Below are 23,884 nucleotides of genomic sequence, written 5' to 3' on the forward strand. Positions count from 1 at the left end.
ACTGAGAGGAGACTGAGAGGAGACTGAGGGGAAACTGAGCGGAGACTGAGAGGAAACTGAGGGGAGACTGAGAGGAGAGGAGACTGAGAGGAGACTGAGAGGATACTGAGTGGAGACTGATTGAAGAGGAGGCTGAGAGGAGACTGAGAGGAAACTGAGAGGAGACTTAGTGGAGAGGAGGCTGAGAGGAAACTGAGAGGAGACTGAGTGGAGACTGAGTGGAGAGGAGACTGAGAGGAGACTGAGAGGATACTGAGTGGAAACTGAGGGGAGACTGAGTGGAGAGGAGACTGAGAGGAGACTGAGAGGATACTGAGAGGAGACTGATTGAAGAGGAGGCTGAGAGGAGACTGAGAGGAAACTGAGAAGAGACTGAGAGGAAACTGAGAGGAGACTTAGTGGAGAGGAGGCTGAGAGGAAACTGAGAGGAGACTGAGTGGAGACTGAGAGGAGAGGAGACTGAGAGGAGACTGAGAGGATACTGAGAAGAAACTGTACGGAGACTGAGAGGAGAGGAGTGAAAGGTTCAGGAGGTTGTTAGCAGTTTACGTTACTCTTCAATAACACAGACCCCAAAGCAAATCAGGGGGAGAAAAATAGGTTTATTGAAAGAGGAGATGTTATGCTGAAAGGTAGATGTTCATTCTCCCCTGTCCTCAGGGATTCTCTTCAGTGATTCTCTCCTGTGATTCTTTCCTGAACAAAGGACAGAATGTAGTTTTATAACCCAACCCTAGCCTGTGGTTGACCAATTAGAATTCCTTGCAATAAAACTGGGCCAATGGCCAAATAACAAGTATCCTATTTCAGATTCAATGTATAAACAATTTGGACCAATGAGAACTTGCCATGTAGACATGAGTCTGAAATTCCTCCATTTCCTGAAATTCCTGACCCATTGATCATTAATCCCCTATTACAGAAAAAACACTATTTCCATTGACCTTTAGTACTACATTGACTTTAGTCCTCTTGACCTTTAGTACTCTATTGACCTTTAATATTTAAGGATCTGAGCTCTCTTTAAGGGAAGCTGTCTCCCTCTTTGTCTGTCTGTCACTTTCTCTCACACACTAGTGCAGCCCAACAGCCTGTCTCAGAGTAAGGAAGAGACAGAGAGAGAGAAGGGGGAGGGGGAGAGAGAGAGAGAGAGAGAAGGGGGAGGGGGGATAGAGAGAAGGGGGAGGGGGAGAGAGAGAAGGGGGAGGGGAGAGAGAGAGAAGGGGGAGGGGAGAGAGAGATAAGGGGGAGGGGGAGAGAGAAGGATCGAGAGAGATAATGAAAGTGCGGAGTTAATTACAAGAGGAGAAAAACATCTCCCTCCCTCCTGTCTTCGCTTCATCCTTTCCTCCCTCCATCTCATATCTTCTTCCCTGCCAGAGTGAGGGATAGCTCAAGCTAAACCTGTTAACCCCAGAGTGAGGGATAGCTCAAGCTAAACCTGTTAACCCCAGAGTGAGGGATAGCTCAAGCTAAACCTGTTAACCCTAGAGTGAGGGATAGCTCAAGCTAAACCTGTTAACCCCAGAGTGAGGGATAGCTCAAGCTAAACCTGTTAACCCCAGAGTGAGGGATAGCTCAAGCTAAACCTGTTAACCCCAGAGTGAGGGATACTCAAGCTAAACCTGTTAACCCTAGAGTGAGGGATAGCTCAAGCTAAACCTGTTAACCCTAGAGTGAGGGATAGCTCAAGCTAAACCTTTTAACCCTAGAGTGAGGGATAGCTCAAGCTAAACCTGTTAACCCTAGAGTGAGGGATAGCTCAAGCTAAACCTGTTAACCCTAGAGTGAGGGATAGCTCAAGCTAAACCTGTTAACCCCAGAGTGAGGGATAGCTCAAGCTAAACCTGTTAACCCCAGAGTGAGGGATAGCTCAAGCTAAACCTGTTAACCCCAGAGTGAGGGATAGCTCAAGCTAAACCTGTTAACCCCAGAGTGAGGGATAGCTCAAGCTAAACCTGTTAACCCCAGAGTGAGGGATAGCTCAAGCTAAACCTGTTAACCCCAGAGTGAGGGATAGCTCAAGCTAAACCTGTTAACCCCAGAGTGAGGGATAGCTCAAGCTAAACCTGTTAACCCCAGAGTGAGGGATAGCTCAAGCTCCCCTCCCTGTCCTCTCCTCTGCTTTCCTCCCCCTCCCTGTCCTCTCCTCTGCTTTCCTCCCCCTCCCTGTCCTCTCCTCTGCTTTCCTCCCCCTCCCTCGCCTCTCCTCTGCTTTCCTCCCCCTCCCTGTCCTCTCCTCTGCTTTCCTCCCCCCCTGTCCTCTCCTCTGCTTTCCTCCCCCTCCCTGTCCTCTCCTCTGCTTTCCTCCCCCTCCCTGTCCTCTCCTCTGCTTTCCTCCCCCTCCCTCTCCTCTGCTTTCCTCCCCCTCCCTGTCCTCTCCTCTGCTTTCCTCCCCCTCCCTGTCCTCTCCTCTGCTTTCCTCCCCCTCCCTCGCCTCTCCTCTGCTTTCCTCCCCCTCCCTCTCCTCTGCTTTCCTCCCCCTCCCTGTCCTCTCCTCTGCTTTCTTCCCCCTCCCTGTCCTCTCCTCTGCTTTCCTCCCCCTCCCTGTGCTCTCCTCTGCTTTCCTCCCCCTCCCTGTCCTCTCCTCTGCTTTCCTCCCCCTCCCTGTCCTCTCCTCTGCTTTCCTCCACCCCTGTCCTCTCCTCTGCTTTCCTCCCCCCTCCCTGTCCTCTCCTCTGCTTTCCTCCCCCCTGTCCTCTCCTCTGCTTTCCTCCCCTCCCTGTCCTCTCCTCTGCTTTCCTCCCCCTCCCTGTCCTCTCCTCTGCTTTCCTCCCCCTCCCTGTCCTTTCCTCTGCTTTCCTCCCCCTCCCTGTCCTCTCCTCTGCTTTCCTCCCCCTCCCTCGCCTCTCCTCTGGTTTCCTCCCCCTCCCTGTCCTCTCCTCTGCTCCCCCCGACCTCTGCAAGAGGGATTGTGCAAAGTAAATTTCCCTTTAAATAAAGTATTCAGGTATTTATTAAAGTACATTAAAGCATTCATTACCTCCCCAGGCCCAGCTGGAGGCCCAGAGGGCGACGGGGGAGTTCCAGCGGGCGGTGGAGATCCTGCGGGCAGCTAAAGAGACCATCGCCCTGGCAGAGGAGAGACTCCTGGAGGAGGACAGCAGACAGTTTGATTCAGCCTGGCAGGAGATGCTCAACCACGCCACCAACAGGGTGGGTAAACACACAACTCTTGGTCCTGGAAAGCCACAGTGTGTGCAGACTGTGACCGACTGGGTTTGTTAGCTTGATTAGGCAGTTGTAGTAGCAACGGTCATCAGAATTGTTAAAAGGTTTTAAAACAAGTCTAATAAATACTTCAGTTGGACAATGGATGAAGATACTCCATACCTTTTTCAGATATTGACGGAATTATAGCACTATAAAACATTTTACTGGCACAGACAAATAGTGAATGGAGTTCAGGGATTTTGGTAGGAATTCAAGAGTTCAATTTATTGTCACATTTAACTTTTTTTTTTAATACACTCAAATATACATTTTCTAATGGTTTCAGGTATTAAAAAATAAATGGTGTTAAAATAAATAAAGTTATATGTGCCTCATTTGCATAAATACACCGGGTTCATTTGTGTAAATATGAATAAGTTAACTAACCTATAGGGGGGAAATAGGGCTTAAGCCACCAGAAACTTGGTCTGTCTAGGCCTACCTGCACTCACAAGCACTGTCTCAACTGCCTCATTAATTACCGTTACTGTCACGTTGCATTATTCAACAAGTGTGTCAATAGCAGGATACCCTCAGATGAAAAACCAACAGGCTTGGCTCTAGACTACACCTATCTAAACATACTTTACATTGTTTGCAAGATCAGACATAATGCTACTATAATCTGAGTGTTCATTTTAGGAAGTTGCTTTCATTTCAGCGCATCTAATTTGTAAACATTTCAACTCCATTAAATTATGACTTTTTTTAATTGCACAAAAAATGGCCACCAAAATAAAGTGATCTTTCTTCTCTTTCTTGTGATGTAAGTGTAGAGACGGTGCATTAAAACCCCGATCAAGCTTTACTGTTCTTATATAGATGCAACGGAAAGACAATGAATTCCATTGAGCCCATTTTAGCCATTACCAGTGTGTATGACAGGTCATTACCAACGTTTCTGCGATCGTAACGTTAACGGGAAAAAACAAATGGCACAAGGAAGAGTGGGAAAGAATTTCCAGAGTAAAATGAAAGCAATCAATCCAGCAAGATATAAGTGACAAGTAGATTTTACAACACAGGAAATAAATGGCTGACAAAGACAGATCCTCAGGTGGGCGGGGCATTGCTATATGTAGTAGTAATAGCTTGATCTTGGTGGAATAGATCAAAGCACACACACCAAAGACTGACTCCGCTAGACTGACTCTGCCACCCTATTGGCTGTTGCAGGTGATGGAGGCGGAGACGGCGAGGACTCGTAGCGAATTAGAGCACAGAAAGACGGCGAACCACTACAACGCCTGCATCAGTCATATGAGACAGCTGGAGAATAAACTCAAACGCACCATCAACAAGTCCAGGTGTGTGTGTGTGTACGTATAAGGCTGTGTGTGTGTGTGTGTGTGTGTGTGTGTGTGTGTGTGTGTGTGTGTGTGTGTGTGTGTGTGTGTGTGTGTGTGTGTGTGTGTGTGTGTGTGTGTGTACGTATAAGGCTGTGTGTGTGTGTGTGTGTGTGTGTGTGTGTGTGTGTGTGTGTGTGTGTGTGTGTGCGTGTAAGGCTGTGTGTGTACGTATAAGGCTGTGTGTGTGTGTGTGTGTGTGTCTGTGTGTGTCTGTGTGTGTGTGTGTGTGTGTGTGTGTGTGTGTGTGTGTGTGCGCGTGTAAGGCTGTGTGTGTACGTATAAGGCTGTGTGTGTGTGTGTGTGTTTTGGTCCTGTTAATGTGACTGACACACTCAGCCGCCCCTATCTTGGGCCTCTTGTTGCTGAATGTGAGGACGTGCAGATGTTGGCCGGGTAAGCCTGTGCCTGCTGTGTATGAGTTTGGGCGTAGTGAAGGTATGTGTGTGTGTGATTGTATGTGTGTGAGTTTTGGAGTAGCGTGTGTGTGTGTATGTGTGAGTTTGGGTGAAGTGTGTGTTTCCCCTGAGGGCCTGTGGAATGTGGCAGCTGTTGGAGGTGGAGTGTTATTTTTCCAGAGGTTCATGGTTGCTCTGACGACTATACAGCGCCCTGAAAGAACTACTGACTCAAATCTCTCTCTCTCTCGCCTTCTCTCTTCCCCGCTCTCTCTCTCTCCACCTGCAGGCCATATTTTGAACTGAAGGCAAAATACTACCTACAACTTGAGGTATGTACAGTGTTTATTGTTGCCATAGATACACAATAACATGTTTGTGTGTTGTAACACCCTGTGTGTGTAACGTCCCTACTTTCTTCTCTCTCTCAGCAACTAAGACGACACGTAGACAAGTTTCAGGCCAAGCTGACCGTTACCAAGGCAGACTATCGCACAACGCTGCGTAACCTGGAGACCATCTCCGAGGAGATCCACTCCCGGCGACACTCCATCACCATGGGAACCAGAGGGAGGGGCGTGGGGGCTGAGGGGGAGGGGGGAAATGAGGACATCACCAACTTCAAGATGGAGTCAGACGGACTGTCCAGTGAGTGTCACGCACACATACGTGCACAGAGCCAGGTTTTAATGTGTATATCTTTGTGTGTATGTTAATTTGTGTGTGTTTTCCAGTGGCATCTGTGACGTTTGATGAAGGCGGTAACAGTGGTGGATCAGAGGAAGAGACAAAAACACACTCCACTTCCGCTCCCCTCGATATGCCCTCCTCCCATAATCCCTCCTCTTCCTCCTCCTCTTCTCTCCATCCCTACCCCTCCACCCCTCTGGACCTGCCCTGCTCCTACCCCTCCTCCTCATTCTCCACCCCCTCTGCCTACCTCTCCCCCTGCCCATCCCTCATGTCCTCGTCCTGTCCCAGTGCCATGGAGGGACCCAGTCCTGGTGGCTGGCTAAGCCCAGAGTCGAGGTGTGGTTCTCCTCTCCTCGGGCCCCGCTCCCAGTGCAGTGGAGCCTCCTCCCCAGACTGCGACCAGGAAAGAGGTGTGTGTGTATGTGTGTTCCGGTGACTTTGTGTCTATAAATGTGATAATTGTTTGGATTATTGTTGGGCTACTGTTTATAGGATTGTATGTTAGAAAACAAGTTTATTCACCTTTAACTCTGCTTTTATGTGTGTGTGTGTGTGTGTGTGTGTGTGTGTGTGTGTGTGTGTGTGTGTGTGTGTGTGTGTGTGTGTGTGTGTGTAGGGGACAGAGCAGAGGGTGCGGAGCAGAAGTTGGAGGCAGGTCTGAGTAAGCTGACCCTGACAATAACACACCCACTGCATCCTGGGAACGACGACCCCAAGGATGACCCCAAGACGACCTCCAGCTCCGCCACTACAACCCATATTCCCAACCTTACCATCCTCCAGACCAACAGCGCCTAACAGACAGACAACTTCACCTCTTACCCATGACCCTTGACTCATGACCTTTAAGCCTGAACTCTAACTCTGAGCCTTTCTATGAATTTCAGTAACATTACAATGTGTTTTATTCACTCCAGTGACAAATCTGAAATCACACCCTATTCCATGCATAGGAAATAAGGAATAGTGGCAATAGGGTGCCATTTTGGATCTTGCCCAGAACTGATCTGGAATAACCTGGAAGGGGAAATAAACTTGGGGATTGTGGGGGATCATAGCCAGGCAAGTCTATTGTCAACACCTTAAAACACTGTGAACGAAGGAAGGGTGTGAAAGAGACATCGCTATGGCCCGATTCTCCAAAAAGGGTGGACTATGTCATGGATTTAAAAGCAATGGATTGGTCTAAGCTGGCGGGAGTTTCCACTATTGTGACATGTTGGAATGACCCTGGAGAGAAATATGTAAATATGGCTGATGGGCCAACGGCCTGTGTGAGGGGCAGAGGTTACTGCAGTCTCAGCACGTGCGTGTGTGTGTGTGTGTGTGTGTGTGTGTGTGTGTGTGGCGTGCGTGCGTGCGTGTCAGAGGAACAGCATGTTACTGCGGTTTTTCTCCCTCACATAGACTGACTGGGGTTGTTACTGCGGATATTCACCCTCACATAGACTGACTGGGGTTGTTACTGCGGTTTTTCTCCCTCACATAGACTGACTGGGGTTGTTACTGCGTTTTTTCTCCCTCACATAGACTGACTGGGGTTGTTACTGCGGTTTTTCTCCCTCACATAGACTGACTGGGGTTGTTTGCAATTACTATGTGTTGTAGGTGTTTGTGTGTGTCGCTATGCATGGTAGGTAGGGCGACAGCGTGTGTAGAGACTGTTTCAGTGCAGTTGTAGTGTTGGTGTATTACTCCTGTATGGTGTATGGTGAGAGTACAGCCTGACTCCAGTACAGAGACATTCTATATTTATGCTCTGTGTCTCTGACCTACACTGTATCTGTTCTTAGAATAAAACACATCTGACTCTTCATTGTGTGTGTCTGTGTGTGTCTGACACTGACGCATTGTAGCCTCACAAACAGGAACCTGCCCCCCAACACACTCACACACTTTAACCCCAAAGTCACCCAAAGTCACTCCCTCAATGCTAGTGGATGTAAACAAACCTGACACACAAACGCTGGCAAGAGTGTTTTCTTCCTGCTACTCTCTCAGCTGGTGTAGTGTTATCTCATGACTTGAGTCAGAGCTCTGAGACTTCCTGTCGGTGTGTGTGCACTTTTCTGGGCCGGAATCCAACCTGGATCTGCCTATCCCAAATCAGTCAGTTATTCCCTGTCCCAGTCCTAAAAGGCCTGATAGAGGCTGCACAACCTAATCAACAGGCTAGCCACAGCTAGGAACTATATCTCAACCTAGGCGATAAGGGCCTTAGCGGGCAATCCCCAGAGCCTAGTGCCTATGCTGCCTAACTCCTTCTCAACCTAACATGCTTCCTGCTGTTCAGGTCAGAGCTTTCACCTTAGACATTATAAGGATAATCTCTCCTGTCTGACAAGGCCTAGATGAAATCCTTCACAGACTCCTACCAATGTTCTAGTACTATAGTCTGGTGCTAGGTCCTTTATTCCAGAATGTACGATTCCCATTTAATTAACCAGATTCTCAAAATCCTCAATTGATCTAATTAATTAGAAGTTAGACAACAACATGTACTTGTATGACTCTTTGACGACTCCAGGTTTGGAACATCAAAGCAAAGTTTATTCAAGTTCTAGTTTATTATAAAAATTCATGCCAACATTATAAATGTAAATTCAAGATACCCTCAGGGCTTTCACCTAAACTTCCTTATGAAAAATGCTTTTAATAACAAGAAAAGTAGTCTTACCTTCTAAAACAATACAATAGTTTCTAAAGGTTTCTAAAAGGTGAAAAATGTAATAAATACAAATATATATATATATATATATATATATACACTGCTCCAAAAAATAAAGGGAACACTTAAACAACACAATGTAACTCCAAGTCAATCACACTTCTGTGAAATCAAACTGTCCACTTAGGAAGCAACACTGATTGACAATAAATTTCACATGCTGTTGTGCAAATGAAATAGACAACAGGTGGAAATTATAGGCAATTAGCAAGACACCCCCAATAAAGGAGTGGTTCTGCAGGTGGGGACCACAGACCACTTCTCAGTTCCTATGCTTCCTGGCTGATGTTTTGGTCACTTTTGAATGCTGGCGGTGCTTTCACTCTAGTGGTAGCATGAGACGGAGTCTATAACCCACACAAGTGGCTCAGGTAGTGCAGCTCATCCAGGATGGCACATCAATGCGAGCTGTGGCAAGAAGTTTTGCTGTGTCTGTCAGCGTAGTGTCCAGAGCATGGAGGCGCTACCAGGAGACAGGCGAGTACATCAGGAGATGTGGAGGAGGCCGTAGGAGGGCAACAACCCAGCAGCAGGACCGCTACCTCCGCCTTTGTGCAAGGAGGAGCAGGAGGAGCACTGCCAGAGCCCTGCAAAATGACCTCCAGCAGGCCACAAATGTGCATGTGTCTGCTCAAACGGTCAGAAACAGACTCCATGAGGGTGGTATGAGGGCCCGACGTCCACAGGTGGGGGTTGTGCTTACAGCCCAACACCGTGCAGGACGTTTGGCATTTGCCAGAGAACACCAAGATTGGCAAATTCGCCACTGGCGCCCTGTGCTCTTCACAGATGAAAGCAGGTTCACACTGAGCACGTGACAGACGTGACAGAGTCTGGAGACGCCCGTGGAGAACGTTCTGCTGCCTGCAACATCCTCCAGCATGACCGGTTTGGCGGTGGGTCAGTCATGGTGTGGGGTGGCATTTCTTTGGGGGGCCGCACAGCCCTCCATGTGCTCGCCAGAGGTAGCCTGACTGCCATTAGGTACCGAGATGAGATCCTCAGACCCCTTGTGAGACCATATGCTGGTGCGGTTGGCCCTGGGTTCCTCCTAATGCAAGTCAATGCTAGACCTCATGTGGCTGGAGTGTGTCAGTAGTTCCTGCAAGAGGAAGGCATTGATGCTATGGACTGGCCCGCCCGTTCCCCAGACCTGAATCCAATTGAGCACATCTGGGACATCATGTCTCGCTCCATCCACCAACGCCACGTTGCACCACAGACTGTCCAGGAGTTGGCGGATGCTTTAGTCCAGGTCTGGGAGGAGATCCCTCAGGAGACCATCCGCCACCTCATCAGGAGCATGCCCAGGCGTTGTAGGGAGGTCATACAGGCACGTGGAGGCCACACACACTACTGAGCCTCATTTTGACTTGTTTTAAGGACATTACATCAAAGTTGGATCAGCCTGTAGTGTGGTTTTCCACTTTAATTTTGAGTGTGACTCCAAATCCAGACCTCCATGGGTTGATAAATTGGATTTCCATTGATTATTTTCGTGTGATTTTGTTGTCAGCACATTCAACTATGTAAAGAAAAAAGTATTTAATAAGATTATTTCTTTCATTCAGATGTAGGATGTGTTGTATAAGTGTTCCCTTTATTTTTTTGAGCAGTATATATATATATATGTATATATGTTTAAAATATACTCTAATCATACAACTACAATAATACAAAAATAATGGTTAAAAAAGCAGTCTTCAATAACAGCAAATTATTCCTATCCCCAACTGAACATCAATACCCCTACTAAACTCCTCTACTCAGTACATACCCCAACTTCACCAAATATATATTTTTTTGCTCTCATCGTATTTTCCATAACATGTTTATTTCATCAACCCAGTCATAGTTTATTCATTTTCAACAACACTCTCTGCATGTTCTTTTATTTCATCAATACAGTCATAGTTCCACCCATTTCATCAACACTTCTCAATTCCTTTCTGTCCCCATCAACTACCCAACCACTCTGTACTGTGATCGTGTATTTTTCTAAGTGTGTCTGTCCTTGTAATATCTGGGCCCAAGCTGGTGTGTATTTAGGCTCTGGAAGACCTTATAAGGACTTCCCATGAATGAATGTTTGTGTGTGCGTGTGAATGTAATTCTGTGGGTGTATACGTACTGCGTGGGTGTGTAGCCATTAGCCTGTGTGTGTGTTGTGCCAGCTGTGACCTTGAGTTTGTGTGTGTGCGTGTGAGTGAATGTGCACGTGGTATTGTCTGTGTGTGTGTATGTAAAACTGTTAGCGAATGGAGAGTGTGTTGTGAACTGCTGTAACCCTAAGGATGAGGAGAGATGACAAAGGTACAAATGTTGAAAATTTGGACAGTGACCATTGAACTCGTTGAACTCATCGGTCCTCTATAATAAGTCAGAAGTTCCTGGGCACTGGTCATTCAGCCATGTCCCTCCGTGTCCTCCTGACAGTGGTGGTTTCTGTTCTCTATCTGTCCCCGGTAATGTTAACCCGGGCTAGGGACAGGACAGAGGGGACTCCCGGTCCATCTTACGTGGCAGCAGTCTACGAGCACCGGGTGATTTTGAACCCAGAGCCGCACGTGCCTCTGTCTCGGGCCGCGGCGCTCGAGCACATGATGAGGAACTTGAAGGTCTATGAGGAGCAGGCCGCGCGGGCAGCAGAACAGGTAGGTACACCTGTGGGAGGGACCGGGAGATGGTCTTCTCTTTCAGCTAATATAACTAGATTTGTTAATGCAGGGCTGGAACAAAGCCCGCACACCCTGCAGATAAGTTCTTGAGGACTGGATAAGACTTGCCTTTGGCAAGGAGGATAAACATCAATCTGAAGTTCTTGAGTTAATAGCTTTACAGCTCCATTTACCCCTTTCTATCACCTGTTACTGTTCCATCACAACACGCATAGAGAAACAACCTCCACATCTCTCTCTCTCTCTCTCTCTCTCTCTCTCTCTCTCTCTCTCTCTCTCTCTCTCTCTCTCTCTCTCTCTCTCTCTCTCTCTCTCTCTCTCTCTCTCTCTCTCTCTCTCTAATTCATAAGGCTTTATTGGCATGGAAAGTGTTGTACATTGCCAAAGCAAACATAGACACTCTGACTCTTTCCTCCAGGGGGCTCAGATCATTGTATTTCCAGAGGACGGTATCCATGGGTTCAACTTCAGTCGTCTGTCCATCTCTGGTTACCTTGAGACCATCCCTGACCCACTGACTGAGGACTGGAACCCCTGTACACAGCCTGACAGACACAATCACACTGAGGTATACGCACGCACGTGCACACACACCTTTACTTACCACTGTGGATCCATGTCTAATGTCATCAAATGTCTGTTAATGTGTGTTCTGCCCTGTTCTCTGTCAGGTCCTCCAGAGTTTGAGCTGCATGGCTCGACGTCACCAACTATACCTGGTGGCCAACATGCCTGACCTCCAGCCCTGCCCTCTGACCTCTCATCCCCACCTTGACCCCTCTCAAACCCCCTGCCCCCCCGATGGGCGCTGGCAGTTCAACACTGATGTAGTCTTCAGGTTGGTGATAAATGGGTTGTTTCGGTTTTAAACACGTTTCTTGATCCTGTGAGAAAATAATTTATTGTACAGGGAGCACTACAGGTATTCTAAACCTCCAGAGGTTCTCTTGGAATAGGGGAATTGATTTTCATTGATTTCCAAAACCTTTTTAGTTATACAGGAGGGACTTGGAATTATGTTTTTGCTTTTCATCCTAAGCGCACCCTACCAGCAACCATTTTCTACAGGAATTTATTTTATTTGTATAATAATTGTATTACTTTTACAAGGATTTGGGTTATATAGATGAAAATACATTTGGTTTTCTCATTCACTGCAGGTCTGATGGTTCCCTGGCGGCTCGCTACCACAAACAAAACCTGTACTTCGAGAAGGAATTCGATACCCCGCCCAGACTAGAGGTGGTGACCTTTGACACGCCCGTTCGCCGGACGGTTTGGAGTGTTCACCTGCTTTGACATCCTGTTTCATGACCCTACTGTCAGACTACTGGAGAAGGTACACAAAGTCGCACAATGTTTCATTATGGATGCAAATGAATTCATCAAAAGTCTTAATGTTTATCTGCATCTCTCTCAGGGTATAAGACAGATGATCTTCCCCACAGCCTGGATGAATCTGCTTCCTCTACTAACAGCGATTCAGATCCAGAGAGCGGTCAGTCTGGGAGCTAACGTCACTCTGCTGGCGGCTAACCTCAGGCATGACAGCAAGGCTATGACGGGCAGCGGCATCTTCACCCCTAGTACTTCCATCTATCACCACGCCTTCCACCACCCTGGGGGGCCAGAGGAGGGGAAGCTGCTGGTGTTGAGGATACCTGTACTGGACAGTGACTGGCTGGCAACACAGAAGCAGGCAAAGAGGCAGGGGGAGAAAGGAGGAAAGGGTGAGGCAAAGGAGCAGATAGGAGAAGAGGGTGAGGCAAAGGGGCAGGGGGAGACAGGAGGAGAGGGTGACAGTGAACCTCTCTCTGCTTCTCTTCCTACTCGCTCTCCCAATCCCTCCCCATCCCCCTCTCACTTCATCTCCTCTATGATGTGTGACCCGTTCTCCTTCGTCCTGCTGCATGGTTCTGAGGGCCAGCTGACTGTGTGTGACGGTCCTCTCTGCTGCCACCTGCAGTACCGACGGTCCCCACAGGGTGGCAATACGGAGCTCTATGCTCTAGGGGCATTCGCTGGCAATCACACGGCTGAAGGACACTTCGCCATGCAGGTAGGGAGAAACATTTACATTACACGCATGCATTACAACCAGGGTTAGGTTCAATTCCATTTAAATTCCAGTCAATTCAGGAAGTACACTGAAATTCAAATTCCAATTTTCTTCAATGCTTCTTAATGAGGAAAATTCAGAATTTGGTTTACTTTCTGAATTGACTGGAATTGAAAGGGAATTGACCCCAACTCTGATTACAGCTTACATTTGGAACTGGTAGGGATCCTGCCTTGTGCATACTTGCAATGTTTTACATTTTTTATTTAAGTCTACAAGTTCCTTTCAGTTTTAGTCATTTAGCAGATGCTCTTATCCAGAGCTACTTACAGATGCAATTAGCAATTAGTGCGTTGCTCAAGGGCACATTGACAGATTTTTCTCGTAGTCGTCTCATGGTATCAATGATTACCCCCCTCCCCCTCCAGGTGTGTGCGTTGGTCCGGTGCTCGGGGTCAGAGGTCAGCTCCTGTGGAAAGGAAGTGGAGGAGGCAGAGTCTAGAGTGGACTTCCGGTTGGAGGGGAAGTTCGGAACGCGTTATGTTTACCCGTCGTTGCTAGGTAGCGGCATGGTTGTAGATAAACCCGACCGGATCGAGAAGACCACCGATGGTCGAGTGACCATGGAACACTCAGGGATGTCTGTCGGACTGGTGACTGCATGTCTCTACGGCAGGGTGTACGACCAGGACTAGGGTGTGTGTGTGTGAGTGTAAGTGTGAGAGAGAGAGCGAGAGCGAGAGAGAGAGAGAAAGAGAGAAAATAAAGTAAATAAATGTTCTCCAATCTCTTTGTTCTCTGTACCGTTTCTGTATCATCTAAAGCAGCTATTCCCAAACTGGGGTATAGGGGTACGCCAAATAAAAATGTGATTCACTTCAAAAAAAAAATATATATATATATATACACTGCTCAAAAAAATAAAGGGAACACTTAAACAACACAATGTAACTCCAAGTCAATCACACTTCTGTGAAATCAAACTGTCCACTTAGGAAGCAACACTGATTGACAATACATTTCACATGCTGTTGTGCAAATGGAATAAACAACAGGTGGAAATTATAGGCAATTAGCAAGACACCCCCAATAAAGGAGTGGTTCTGCAGGTGGGGACCACAGACCACTTCTCAGTTCTTATGCTTCCTGGCTGATGTTTTGGTCACTTTTGAATGCTGGCGGGGCTTTTACTCTAGTGGTAGCATGAGACAGAGTCTACAACCCACACAAGTGGCTCAGGTAGTGCAGCTCATCCAGGATGGCACATCAATGTGAGCTGTGGCAAGAAGGTTTGCTGTGTCTGTCAGCGTAGTGTCCAGAGCATTGAGGTGCTACCAGGAGACAGGCCAGTACATCAGGAGACGTGGAGGTGGCCGTAGGAGGGCAACAACCCAGCAGCAGGACCACTACCTCTGCCTTTGTGCAAGGAGGAGCAGGAGAAGCACTGCCAGAGCCCTGCAAAATGACCTCCAGCAGGCCACAAATGTGCATGTGTCTGCTCAAACGGTCAGAAACAGACTCCATGACGGTGGTATGAGGGCCCGACGTCCACAGGTGGGGGTTGTGCTTACAGCTCAACACCGTGCAGGACGTTTGGCATTTGCCAGAGAACACCAAGATTGGCAAATTCGCCACTGGCACCCTGTGCTCTTCACAGATGAAAGCAGGTTCACACTGAGAAAGCAGGTTCAGACGTGACAGAGTCTGGAGACGCCGTGGAGAACGTTCTGCTGCCTGCAACATCCTCCAGCATGACCGGTTTGGCGGTGGGTCAGTCATGGTGTGGGGTGGCATTTCTTTGGGGGGCCACACAGCCCTCCATGTGCTCGCCAGAGGTAGCCTGACTGCCATTAGGTACCGAGATGAGATCCTCAGACCCCTTGTGAGACCATATGCTGGTGCGGTTGGCCCTGGGTTCCTCCTAATGCAAGACAATGCTAGACCTCATGTGGCTGGAGTGTGTCAGCAGTTCCTGCAAGAGGAAGGCATTGATGCTATGGACTGGCCCGCCCGTTCCCCAGACCTGAATCCAATTGAGCACATCTGGGACATCATGTCTCGCTCCATCCAATAACGCCACGTTGCACCGCAGACTGTCTCGGAGTTGGCGGATGCTTAAGTCCAGGTCCGGGAGGAAATCCCTCAGGAGACCATCCGCCACCTCATCAGGAGCATGCCCAGGCGTTGTAGGGAGGTCATACAGGCACGTGGAGGCCACACACACTACTGAGCCTCATTTTGACTTGTTTTAAGGACATTACATCAAAGTTGGATCAGCCTGTAGTGTGGTTTTCCACTTTAATTTTGAGTGTGACTCCAAATCCAGACCTCCATGGGTTGATAAATTGGATTTCCATTGATTATTTTTGTGTGATTTTGTTGTCAGCACATTCAACTATGTAAAGAAAAAAGTATTTAATAAGATTATTTCTTTCATTCAGATCTAGGACGTGTTGTTTAAGTGTTCCCTTTATTTTTTTGAGCAGTATATATACAGTGGGGGGAAAAAAGTATTTGATCCCCTGCTGATTTTGTATGTTTGCCCACTTACAAAGAAATTATCAGTCTATAATTTTAATGGTAGGTTTATTTGAACAGTGAGAGACAGAATAACAACAAAAAAATCCAGAAAAACACGTCAAAAATGTTATAAAATGATTTGCATTTTAATGAGGGAAATAAGTATTTGACCCCTCTGCAAAACATGACTTAGTACTTGGTGGCAAAACCCTTGTTGGCAATCACAGAGGTCAGACGTTTCTTGTAGTTGGCCACCAGGTTTGCACACATCTCAGGAGGGATTTTGTCCCACTCCTCTTTGCAGATCTTCTCCAAGTCATTAAGGTTTCGAGGCTGACGTTTGGCAACTCGAACCTTCAGCTCCCTCCACAGATTATCTATGGGATTAAGGTCTGGAGACTGGCTAGGCCACTCCAGGACCTTAATGTGCTTCTTCTTGAGCCACTCCTTTGTTGCCTTGGCCGTGTGTTTTGGGTCATTGTCATGCTGGAATACCCATCCACGACCAATTTTCAATGCCCTGGCTGAGGGAAGTAGGTTCTCACCCAAGATTTGACAGTACATGGCCCCGTCAAATGATGCGGTGAAGTTGTCCTGTCCCCTTAGCAGAAAAACACCCCCAAAGCATAATGTTTCCACCTCCATGTTTGACGGTGGAGATGATGTTCTTGGGGTCATAGGCAGCATTCCTCCTCCTCCAAACACGGCGAGTTGAGTTGATGCCAAAGAGCTCCATTTTGGTCTCATCTGACCACAACACTTTCACCAGTTGTCCTCTGAATCATTCAGATGTTCATTGGCAAACTTCAGACGGCATGTATATGTGTATTCTTGAGCAGGGGGACCTTGCGGGCGCTGCAGGATTTCAGTCCTTCACGGCGTAGTGTGTTACCAATTGTTTTCTTGGTGACTATGGTCCCAGCTGCCTTGAGATCATTGACAAGATCCTCCCGTGTAGTTCTGGGCTGATTCCTTACCGTTCTCATGATCATTGCAACCCCACGAGGTGAGATCTTGCATGGAGCCCCAGGCCGAGGGATATTGACAGTTCTTTTGTGTTTCTTCCATTTGCAAATAATCGCAACAAATGTTGTCACCTTCTCACCAAGCTGCTTGGCGATGGTCTTGTAGTGTAGGTCTATAATCTTGTCCCTGACATCCTTGGAGAGCTCTTTGGTCTTGGCCATGGTGGAGAGTTTGGAATCTGATTGATTGATTGCTTCTGTGGACAGGTGTCTTTTTTACAGGTAACAAGCTGCGGTTAGGAGCACTCCCTTTAAGAGTGTGCTCCTAATCTCAGCTCGTTACCTGTATAAAATACACCTGGGAGCCAGAAATCTTTCTGATTGAGAGGGGGTCAAATACTTATTTCCCTCATTAAAATGCAAATCAATTTCTAACATTTTTGACATGCGTTTTTCTGGTTATTTTTGTTGTTATTCTGTCTCTCACTGTTCAAATAAACCTACCATTATAGACTGATCCTTTCTTTATCAGTTTTCCCCAACTGTATATATATATATATAGTTGAAGTCGGAAGTTTACATACACTTAGGTTGGAGTAATTAAAACTATTTTTTCAACCACTCCAAACATTTCTTGTTAACAATTGTTTACAGACAGATTATTTCACTTATAACTCAACTGTATCACAATTCCAGTGGGTCAGAAGTTTACATACACTAAGTTGATTGTACCTTTAAACATCTTGGAAAATTCCAGAAAATTATGTCATGGCTTTAGAAGCTTCTGATAGGCTAATTGACATCATTTGAGTCAATTGGAGGTGTACCTGTGGATGTATTTCAAGGCCTACCTTCAAACTCAGTGCCTCTTTGCTTGACATCATGGGAAAATCCGAAGAAATCAGCCAAGACCTCAGATTTTTTTTTTAGACTTCCACAAGTCTGGTTCATCCTTGGGAGCAATTTCCAAACGCCTGAAGGTACCACGTTCATGTGTACAAACAATAGTACGCAAGTATAAACCCCATGGGACCACGCAGCCGTCATACCGCTCAGGAAGGAGACGCGTTCTGTCTCACTAAAACCAACCACCCTTCCTCCCTCCCTCCCTCCAAACCACCCACCAAGGCATTTATAAAAATAAGTTAAATAGGAAAGAAGAACAGAAACAAACAGTAATAGAAACAAAAACAATGGGAAAAAAAGTTCAATAAACATTCTTATCAGCACAAATGGCCACTAGAACAGACATGACTGCTTACCAAACTATGCAAGTTACACTAAGTAAAAGACAGGCTCTCCACATGTTGTATTAATTAATGGGGACCAGGTTAAGTCTAACTTTTGTCGGGACCCATGCACAGTGTACCTAACCTTCTCCAGAGGCAGGCTCGAGTGGAAATGTAGGCTCAAGTGGAAATGAAGGGAAATGATTTTGGGCAAAGCTGCGAGTTTGCAGGTATCTAAAAAAGTGGGTATTGTGAATATTATGGTCAACCCTCAGAGTATCGAATGAGACTAATGTGTTATCAACAAATAGGTCACAAAAAAACACCAGACCGTTCCTATGCCAGAACTGGAATGCCATGTCAATCTGTGACGCTGGGAAGAGATGATTAGATGTTAATGGAGAGAAGCCGCTTGCTTGTTTAAGGCTAAAGTGACTTCGGAATTGGGACCAGATTTGAAGGGAGTTCTTAACAATGGGGTTCAACACATGGTTGCCAAGGTTCATGGACATTGGAGAGCACAGGAGCGAAATCGGAGAAGTTGGAAGGCTTGACTGTAACTCCATGATGGCCCAAGTTTGGGCCATCCTTGTTTTCAAATGTAGAAACCCAATATACACATTTAGACATATTTGCTGACCAGTAATAGTGTAAAAAACTGGGAAGGCCCAGCCCGCCTGCGGGCTTAGGTCTCTCTAGATATACCTTTCCAATTCGTGGATTTGACTTATTCCAAATGAAGTTGGAAATGTAGCTGTCCAGTTGTTTGAACATCAACTTTGGCAGAAAAATGGGAATAGTTTGGAATAAATACAAAGACCTAGGTAGTACAGTGATCTTAACAGAATTAATGCGACCTGCTCTTGAAATGGGAAGAGACGACCACCTTATGAAATCCTGCTTGGTGCGCTCCAGGAGTGCTTTGGAGTTATGTTTAAACAGAGCCTTAAATGAGCATGTGACCTTTATCCCCAAATCAGTAAAGACCTGATGCTCCACCTTAAATGGGAAATTGGCTTACCCAATTCCTTCTGCCAACTGATTAATGGGGAGTAGCACACTTTTTGTTAGTTTTAACTTATAACCAGAGAATGTCCCAAAATCTTGTTTCATGTCCAAGAGATAGGGAATAGACTCCACAGGGTTAGAGATGTATAAAATAAGATTGTCTGCATATAAAGACACCTTGTGAGTTATGTTGCCCCTTAATATTCCCTCAATCCTCTCCTCCGCCCGCAGGGCGATAGCAAGAGGTTCAATAGCCATATCAAATAGGAAAGCGAATAAACAGCAATAATATGCGCCGGCTATTTAATGTTCTTCATTCTGCCCACTCAACTCTACAGCCAGAGGACGTCATCTCTCTTGATGCTGAAAAGGCTTTAGAAGCTTCTGATAGGCTAATTGACATCATTTGAGTCCATTGGAGGTGTACCTGTGGATGTATTTCAAGGCCTACCTTCAAACTCAGTGCCTCTTTGCTTGACATCATGGGAAAATCAGAAGAAATCAGCCAAGACCTCAGAATAAAAATTGTAGACCTCCACAAGTCTGGTTCATCCTTGGGAGCAATTTCCAAACTCCTGAAGGTATCACGTTCATGTGTACAAACAATAGTACGCAAGTATAAACACCATGGGACCACGCAGCTGTCATACCGCTCAGGAAGGAGACGCGTTCTGTCTCCTAGAGATTAACGTAATTTCATGTGAAAAGTGCAAATCAATCCCAGAACAACAGCAAAGGACCGTGTGAAGATGCTGTAGGAAACAGGTACAAAAGTATCTATATCCACAGTAAAACGAGTCCTATATCGACATAACCTGAAAGGCCGCTCAGCAAGGAAGAAGCCACTGCTCCAAAACCACCATAAAAAAGCCAGGCTACGGTTTGGGGACAAAAATTTTACTTTTTGGAGAAATGTCCTCTGGTCTGATGAAACAAAAATAGAACAGTTTGGCCATAATGACCATCGTGTCACGACTTCTGCCGAAGTCGATGCCCCTCCTTGTTCGGGTGGTGCTCGGCGATCGACGTCACCGGCCTTCTAGCCACCATTGATCAGTTTTTAATTTTCCATTGGTTTTGTCTGGTCTCCTTACACACCTGTTTCTTATCCCAGTAATTACATGTTGTGTATTTAACCCTCTGTTTCCCCTCATATCCTTGTCGGTGATTGTTTGTTATGTTATGTACATGTTGTTTATGTATCGGTGTGCGACGGGTTATTGTTTACCCGGATTATTTACTACGTTGGTTTTGGAGTTAGTTTAAAAAAAAAAAAAATACTAAATTTTTTACCACTTTGGTTTCTCCTGCGCCTGACTTCCCTGCCACCTACACACACGGATAATGACACATTGTTATGTTTGGAGGAAAAAGAGGGAGGCTTCCAAGCCGAAGAACACCATCCCAACCGTGAAGCACGGGGGTGGCAGCATCATGTTGTGGGGGTGCTTTGCTGCAGGAGGGACTGGTGCACTTCACAAAATGGATGGCATCATGAGGCAGGAAAATGATGTGGATATATTGAAGCAACATCTCAAGACATCAGTCAGGAAGTTAAAGCTTGGTCACAAATGGGTCTTCCTAATGGACAATGACCCCAAGCATACTTCCAAAGTTGTGGCAAAATGGCTTAAGGACAACAAAGTCAAGGTATTGGAGTGGCCATCACAAAGCCCTGACCTCAATCCTATAGAAAATGTGTGGGCAGGACTGAAAAAGTGTGTGCGAGCAAGGAGGCCTATAAAAACCAAAATCAGTTACACCAGCTCTGTCAGGAGGAATGGGCCAAAATTCACCCAACTTATTGTGGGAAGCTTGTGGAAGGCTACCCAAAATGTTTGACCCAAGTTAAAAAATGTAAAGGCAACGCTACCAAATACTAATTGAGTGTATGTAAACTTCTGACCCACTGGGAATGTGATGAAAGAAATAAAAGCTGAAATAAATCATTCTCTCTACTATTATTCTGACATTTCACATTCTTAAAATAAAGTGGTGATCCTAACTGACCTAAGACAGGGAATGTATGTATATACACATACATATATACACATACATATACATACATACATACATGCACACATACTCCAAAAACATTTAATTAAATAAGTAAATAGGAAAACAAACCCAGTAAAATTCCCGATTTGTATAAATTTAACCCTCTGTTTTTTCATCCTAACAAGCCAGAACACAGAAAATTTACTGGCAAACGCTTGGTAATTAATACCGGTCCTGCAGAGCTGCAGTATTCTCTCGGCTATATAACCTGCAAACCCGTGCCATCCGCCATCAAGCACCAGGGCGGACCGACCAGTCAAATAGTAAAGAATAATACACATGGTCCTTTGGGAGTATGAACTTGTTCGTATGCAACATGCTCACAGTATGTTAGTAGGGTATCCTATTAAGGCATGGAAAGAGAGCTCAGTGGCTAGCCTTAGGTAGCGACTAGGCTAATTATTACCGCTGCACCTAGCACTGTGTCTGTACATCCGCAGCTAGTTGGTAAAAGCTAATTGCGCCATGTACTGTAAATAAAATAGTATTCAAACTGTGTGTGTGTGTGTGTGTGTGTGTGTGTGTGTGTGTGTGTGTGTGTGTGTGTGTGTGTGTGTGTGTGTGTGTGTGTGTGTGTGTGTGTGTGTGTGTGTGTGTGTGTGTGTGTGTGTAAGGGACAGAGCAGCGGGCACAAAGCAGAAGTTGATTAAGCTGACCCTGACAATAACACACCCACTGCATCCTGGGAACGACGACCCCAAGGATGACCCCAAGACGACCTCCAGCTCCACCACTACAACCCATATTCCCAACCTTACCATCCTCCAGACCAACAGCGCCTAACAGACAGACAACTTCACCTCTTACCCATGACCCTTGACTCATGACCTTTAAGCCTGAACTCTAACTCTGAGCCTTTCTATGAATTTCAGTAACATTACAATGTGTTTTATTCACTCCAGTGACAAATCTGAAATCACACCCTATTCCATGCATAGGAAATAAGGAATAGTGGCAATAGGGTGCCATTTTGGATCTTGCCCAGAACTGATCTGGAATAACCTGGAAGGGGAAATAAACTTGGGGATTGTGGGGGATCATAGCCAGACAAGTCTATTGTCTACACCTTAAAATACTCTGAACGAAGGAAGGGTGTGAAAGAGACATCGCTATGGCCCGATTCTCCAAAAAGGGTGGACTTGCACACTCTCTGTCATGGATTGAAAAGCAATGGATTGGTCTAAGCTGGCGGGAGTTTCCGCTATTGTGACATGTTGGAATGACCCTGGAGAGAAATATGTAAATATGGCTGATGAGCCCCCGGCTCCCCTGATCCCACAACGTGTGTGAGGGGCAGAGGTTACCCTGGTCTCAGCGAGTGTGTTTGTGTGATAGAGGAACAGCATATTACGGCAGTTTTTCTCCCCCACATAGACTGACTGGGGTTGTTACTGCGGATATTCACCCTCACATAGACTGACTGGGGTTGTTACTGCGGATATTCACCCTCACATAGACTGACTGGGGTTGTTACTGCGGATATTCACCCTCACATAGACTGACTGGGGTTGTTACTGCGGATATTCACCCTCACATAGACTGACTGGAGTTGTTACTGCGGTTTTTCTCCCTCACATAGACTGACTGGGGTTGTTACTGCGGATATTCACCCTCACATAGACTGACTGGGGTTGTTACTGCGGTTTTTCTCCCTCACATAGACTGACTGGGGTTGTTACTGCGGTTTTTCTCCCTCACATAGACTGACTGGGGTTGTTACTGCGGTTTTTCTCCCTCACATAGACTGACTGGGGTTGTTACTGCGGTTTTTCTCCCTCACATAGACTGACTGGGGTTGTTTGCAATTACTATGTGTTGTAGGTGTTTGTGTGTGTCGCTATGCATGGTAGGTAGGGCGACAGCGTGTGTAGAGACTGTTTCAGTGCAGTTGTAGTGTTGGTGTATTACTCCTGTATGGTGTATGGTGAGAGTACAGCCTGACTCCAGTACAGAGACATTCTATATTTATGCTCTGTGTCTCTGACCTACACTGTATCTGTTCTTAGAATAAAACACGTCTGAGATGTTTGATTTCTCTAACACTTTGTTTGTGTGTATGTGTGTGTGTCTGACACACTATAGCAGGGATCATCAACTAGATTCAGCCGCGGGCCAATGTTTTCTTGAGCGGATGAAGCCTAAACAGATATAATATTTGACTAAAACATAATAATTTCAAATTTGATTACATTTGGGAACATTGTCCTGCGTATGGTGCCGTCTATTGGATGGGATGTTATTAACAGGTGTCCTGACTCTCTGTGGTCATTCAAAACTCCATGGTGCTGACTGTAAGAGTAGGGGTGTTCACCCCGGTGCCATGGCTAAGTTCCCAACCTGGCCACATTCCATCATGGCTACCTATTTAAACAAAAAAAACGATTGAACCTTTATTTAACTAGGCAAGTCAGTTAAGAACAAATTCTTATTGACAATCACGGCCTACACCGGCCAAACCCGGACGACGCTGGGCCAATTGTGCGCCGCCTTATGGGACTCCCAATCATGGCCGGTTGTGATACAGCCTGAATTCGAACCAGGGTGCCTATAGTGACGCTAGCGCTGATGGTGGATGAGGTGAGTGTCCCCCTACTATGTAAAGCGCTTTGAGAACCTCAGTTGGTAGGAAAGTGCTATATCCATCCAATCAATTATTATTAATTATTATTATTTGTATACGATCACGCCTCTTTATGCTTCAGAATATTTGGGAACAGATTTCCGAAATTAAAATCATTTGGAGCTGATTTCCTAAAGTTCTTACAGACTTTTATGTCCAACAATGAAATGTGTTATTGTTATTGACATGTGTTTTTGCTCAGATAACTTTGGGCGCCAAATAAAGGGGAACCCTGCACTATAGAAACCGTAACCTGACACCTCCCCTCTCACACAACTTCAACACACTCACACACTTTAACCCCAAAGTCACCATTGTGTCACCCCCTCAATGCTAATGAATCTAAACAAACACTATCTGACACACACA

The 23,884-nt window shown here is 46.2% G+C and overlaps 1 protein-coding gene and 1 pseudogene across 3 annotated transcripts in view; both read left to right on the plus strand.

Moving 5' to 3' along the window:
• Nucleotides 1-21,947, plus strand: part of LOC106588751 (SH3 domain-binding protein 5) — a 29,495-nt gene extending 7,548 nt beyond the window's left edge. Inside the window, exons 4-10 of one of the 2 annotated variants that reach the window (XM_014178092.2) lie at nt 2,992-3,156; nt 4,390-4,520; nt 5,247-5,289; nt 5,389-5,605; nt 5,692-6,060; nt 6,267-6,367; nt 21,598-21,947. In XM_014178092.2, coding sequence (XP_014033567.1) covers nt 2,992-3,156; nt 4,390-4,520; nt 5,247-5,289; nt 5,389-5,605; nt 5,692-6,060; nt 6,267-6,367; nt 21,598-21,678 — 1,107 coding nt within the window. In that variant the 3' untranslated portion in view covers nt 21,679-21,947. Of the gene's footprint in view, nt 1-2,991; nt 3,157-4,389; nt 4,521-5,246; nt 5,290-5,388; nt 5,606-5,691; nt 6,061-6,266; nt 7,465-21,597 lie in introns of those variants that run through there. The other variant, XM_014178091.2, reaches the window with a different exon arrangement.
• Nucleotides 10,739-13,905, plus strand: LOC106588750 (biotinidase-like; annotated as a pseudogene). Its single transcript, XR_006762338.1, has 6 exons — nt 10,739-11,032; nt 11,475-11,624; nt 11,728-11,894; nt 12,217-12,395; nt 12,477-13,115; nt 13,544-13,905. The product of XR_006762338.1 is annotated as a biotinidase-like (transcript).
• Nucleotides 21,948-23,884: the final 1,937 nt, after the last annotated feature.

The sequence above is a fragment of the Salmo salar genome, chromosome ssa27 (assembly GCF_905237065.1).
Source record: "Salmo salar chromosome ssa27, Ssal_v3.1, whole genome shotgun sequence".
In the NCBI taxonomy this organism is placed as follows: Eukaryota; Metazoa; Chordata; class Actinopteri; order Salmoniformes; family Salmonidae; genus Salmo; species Salmo salar.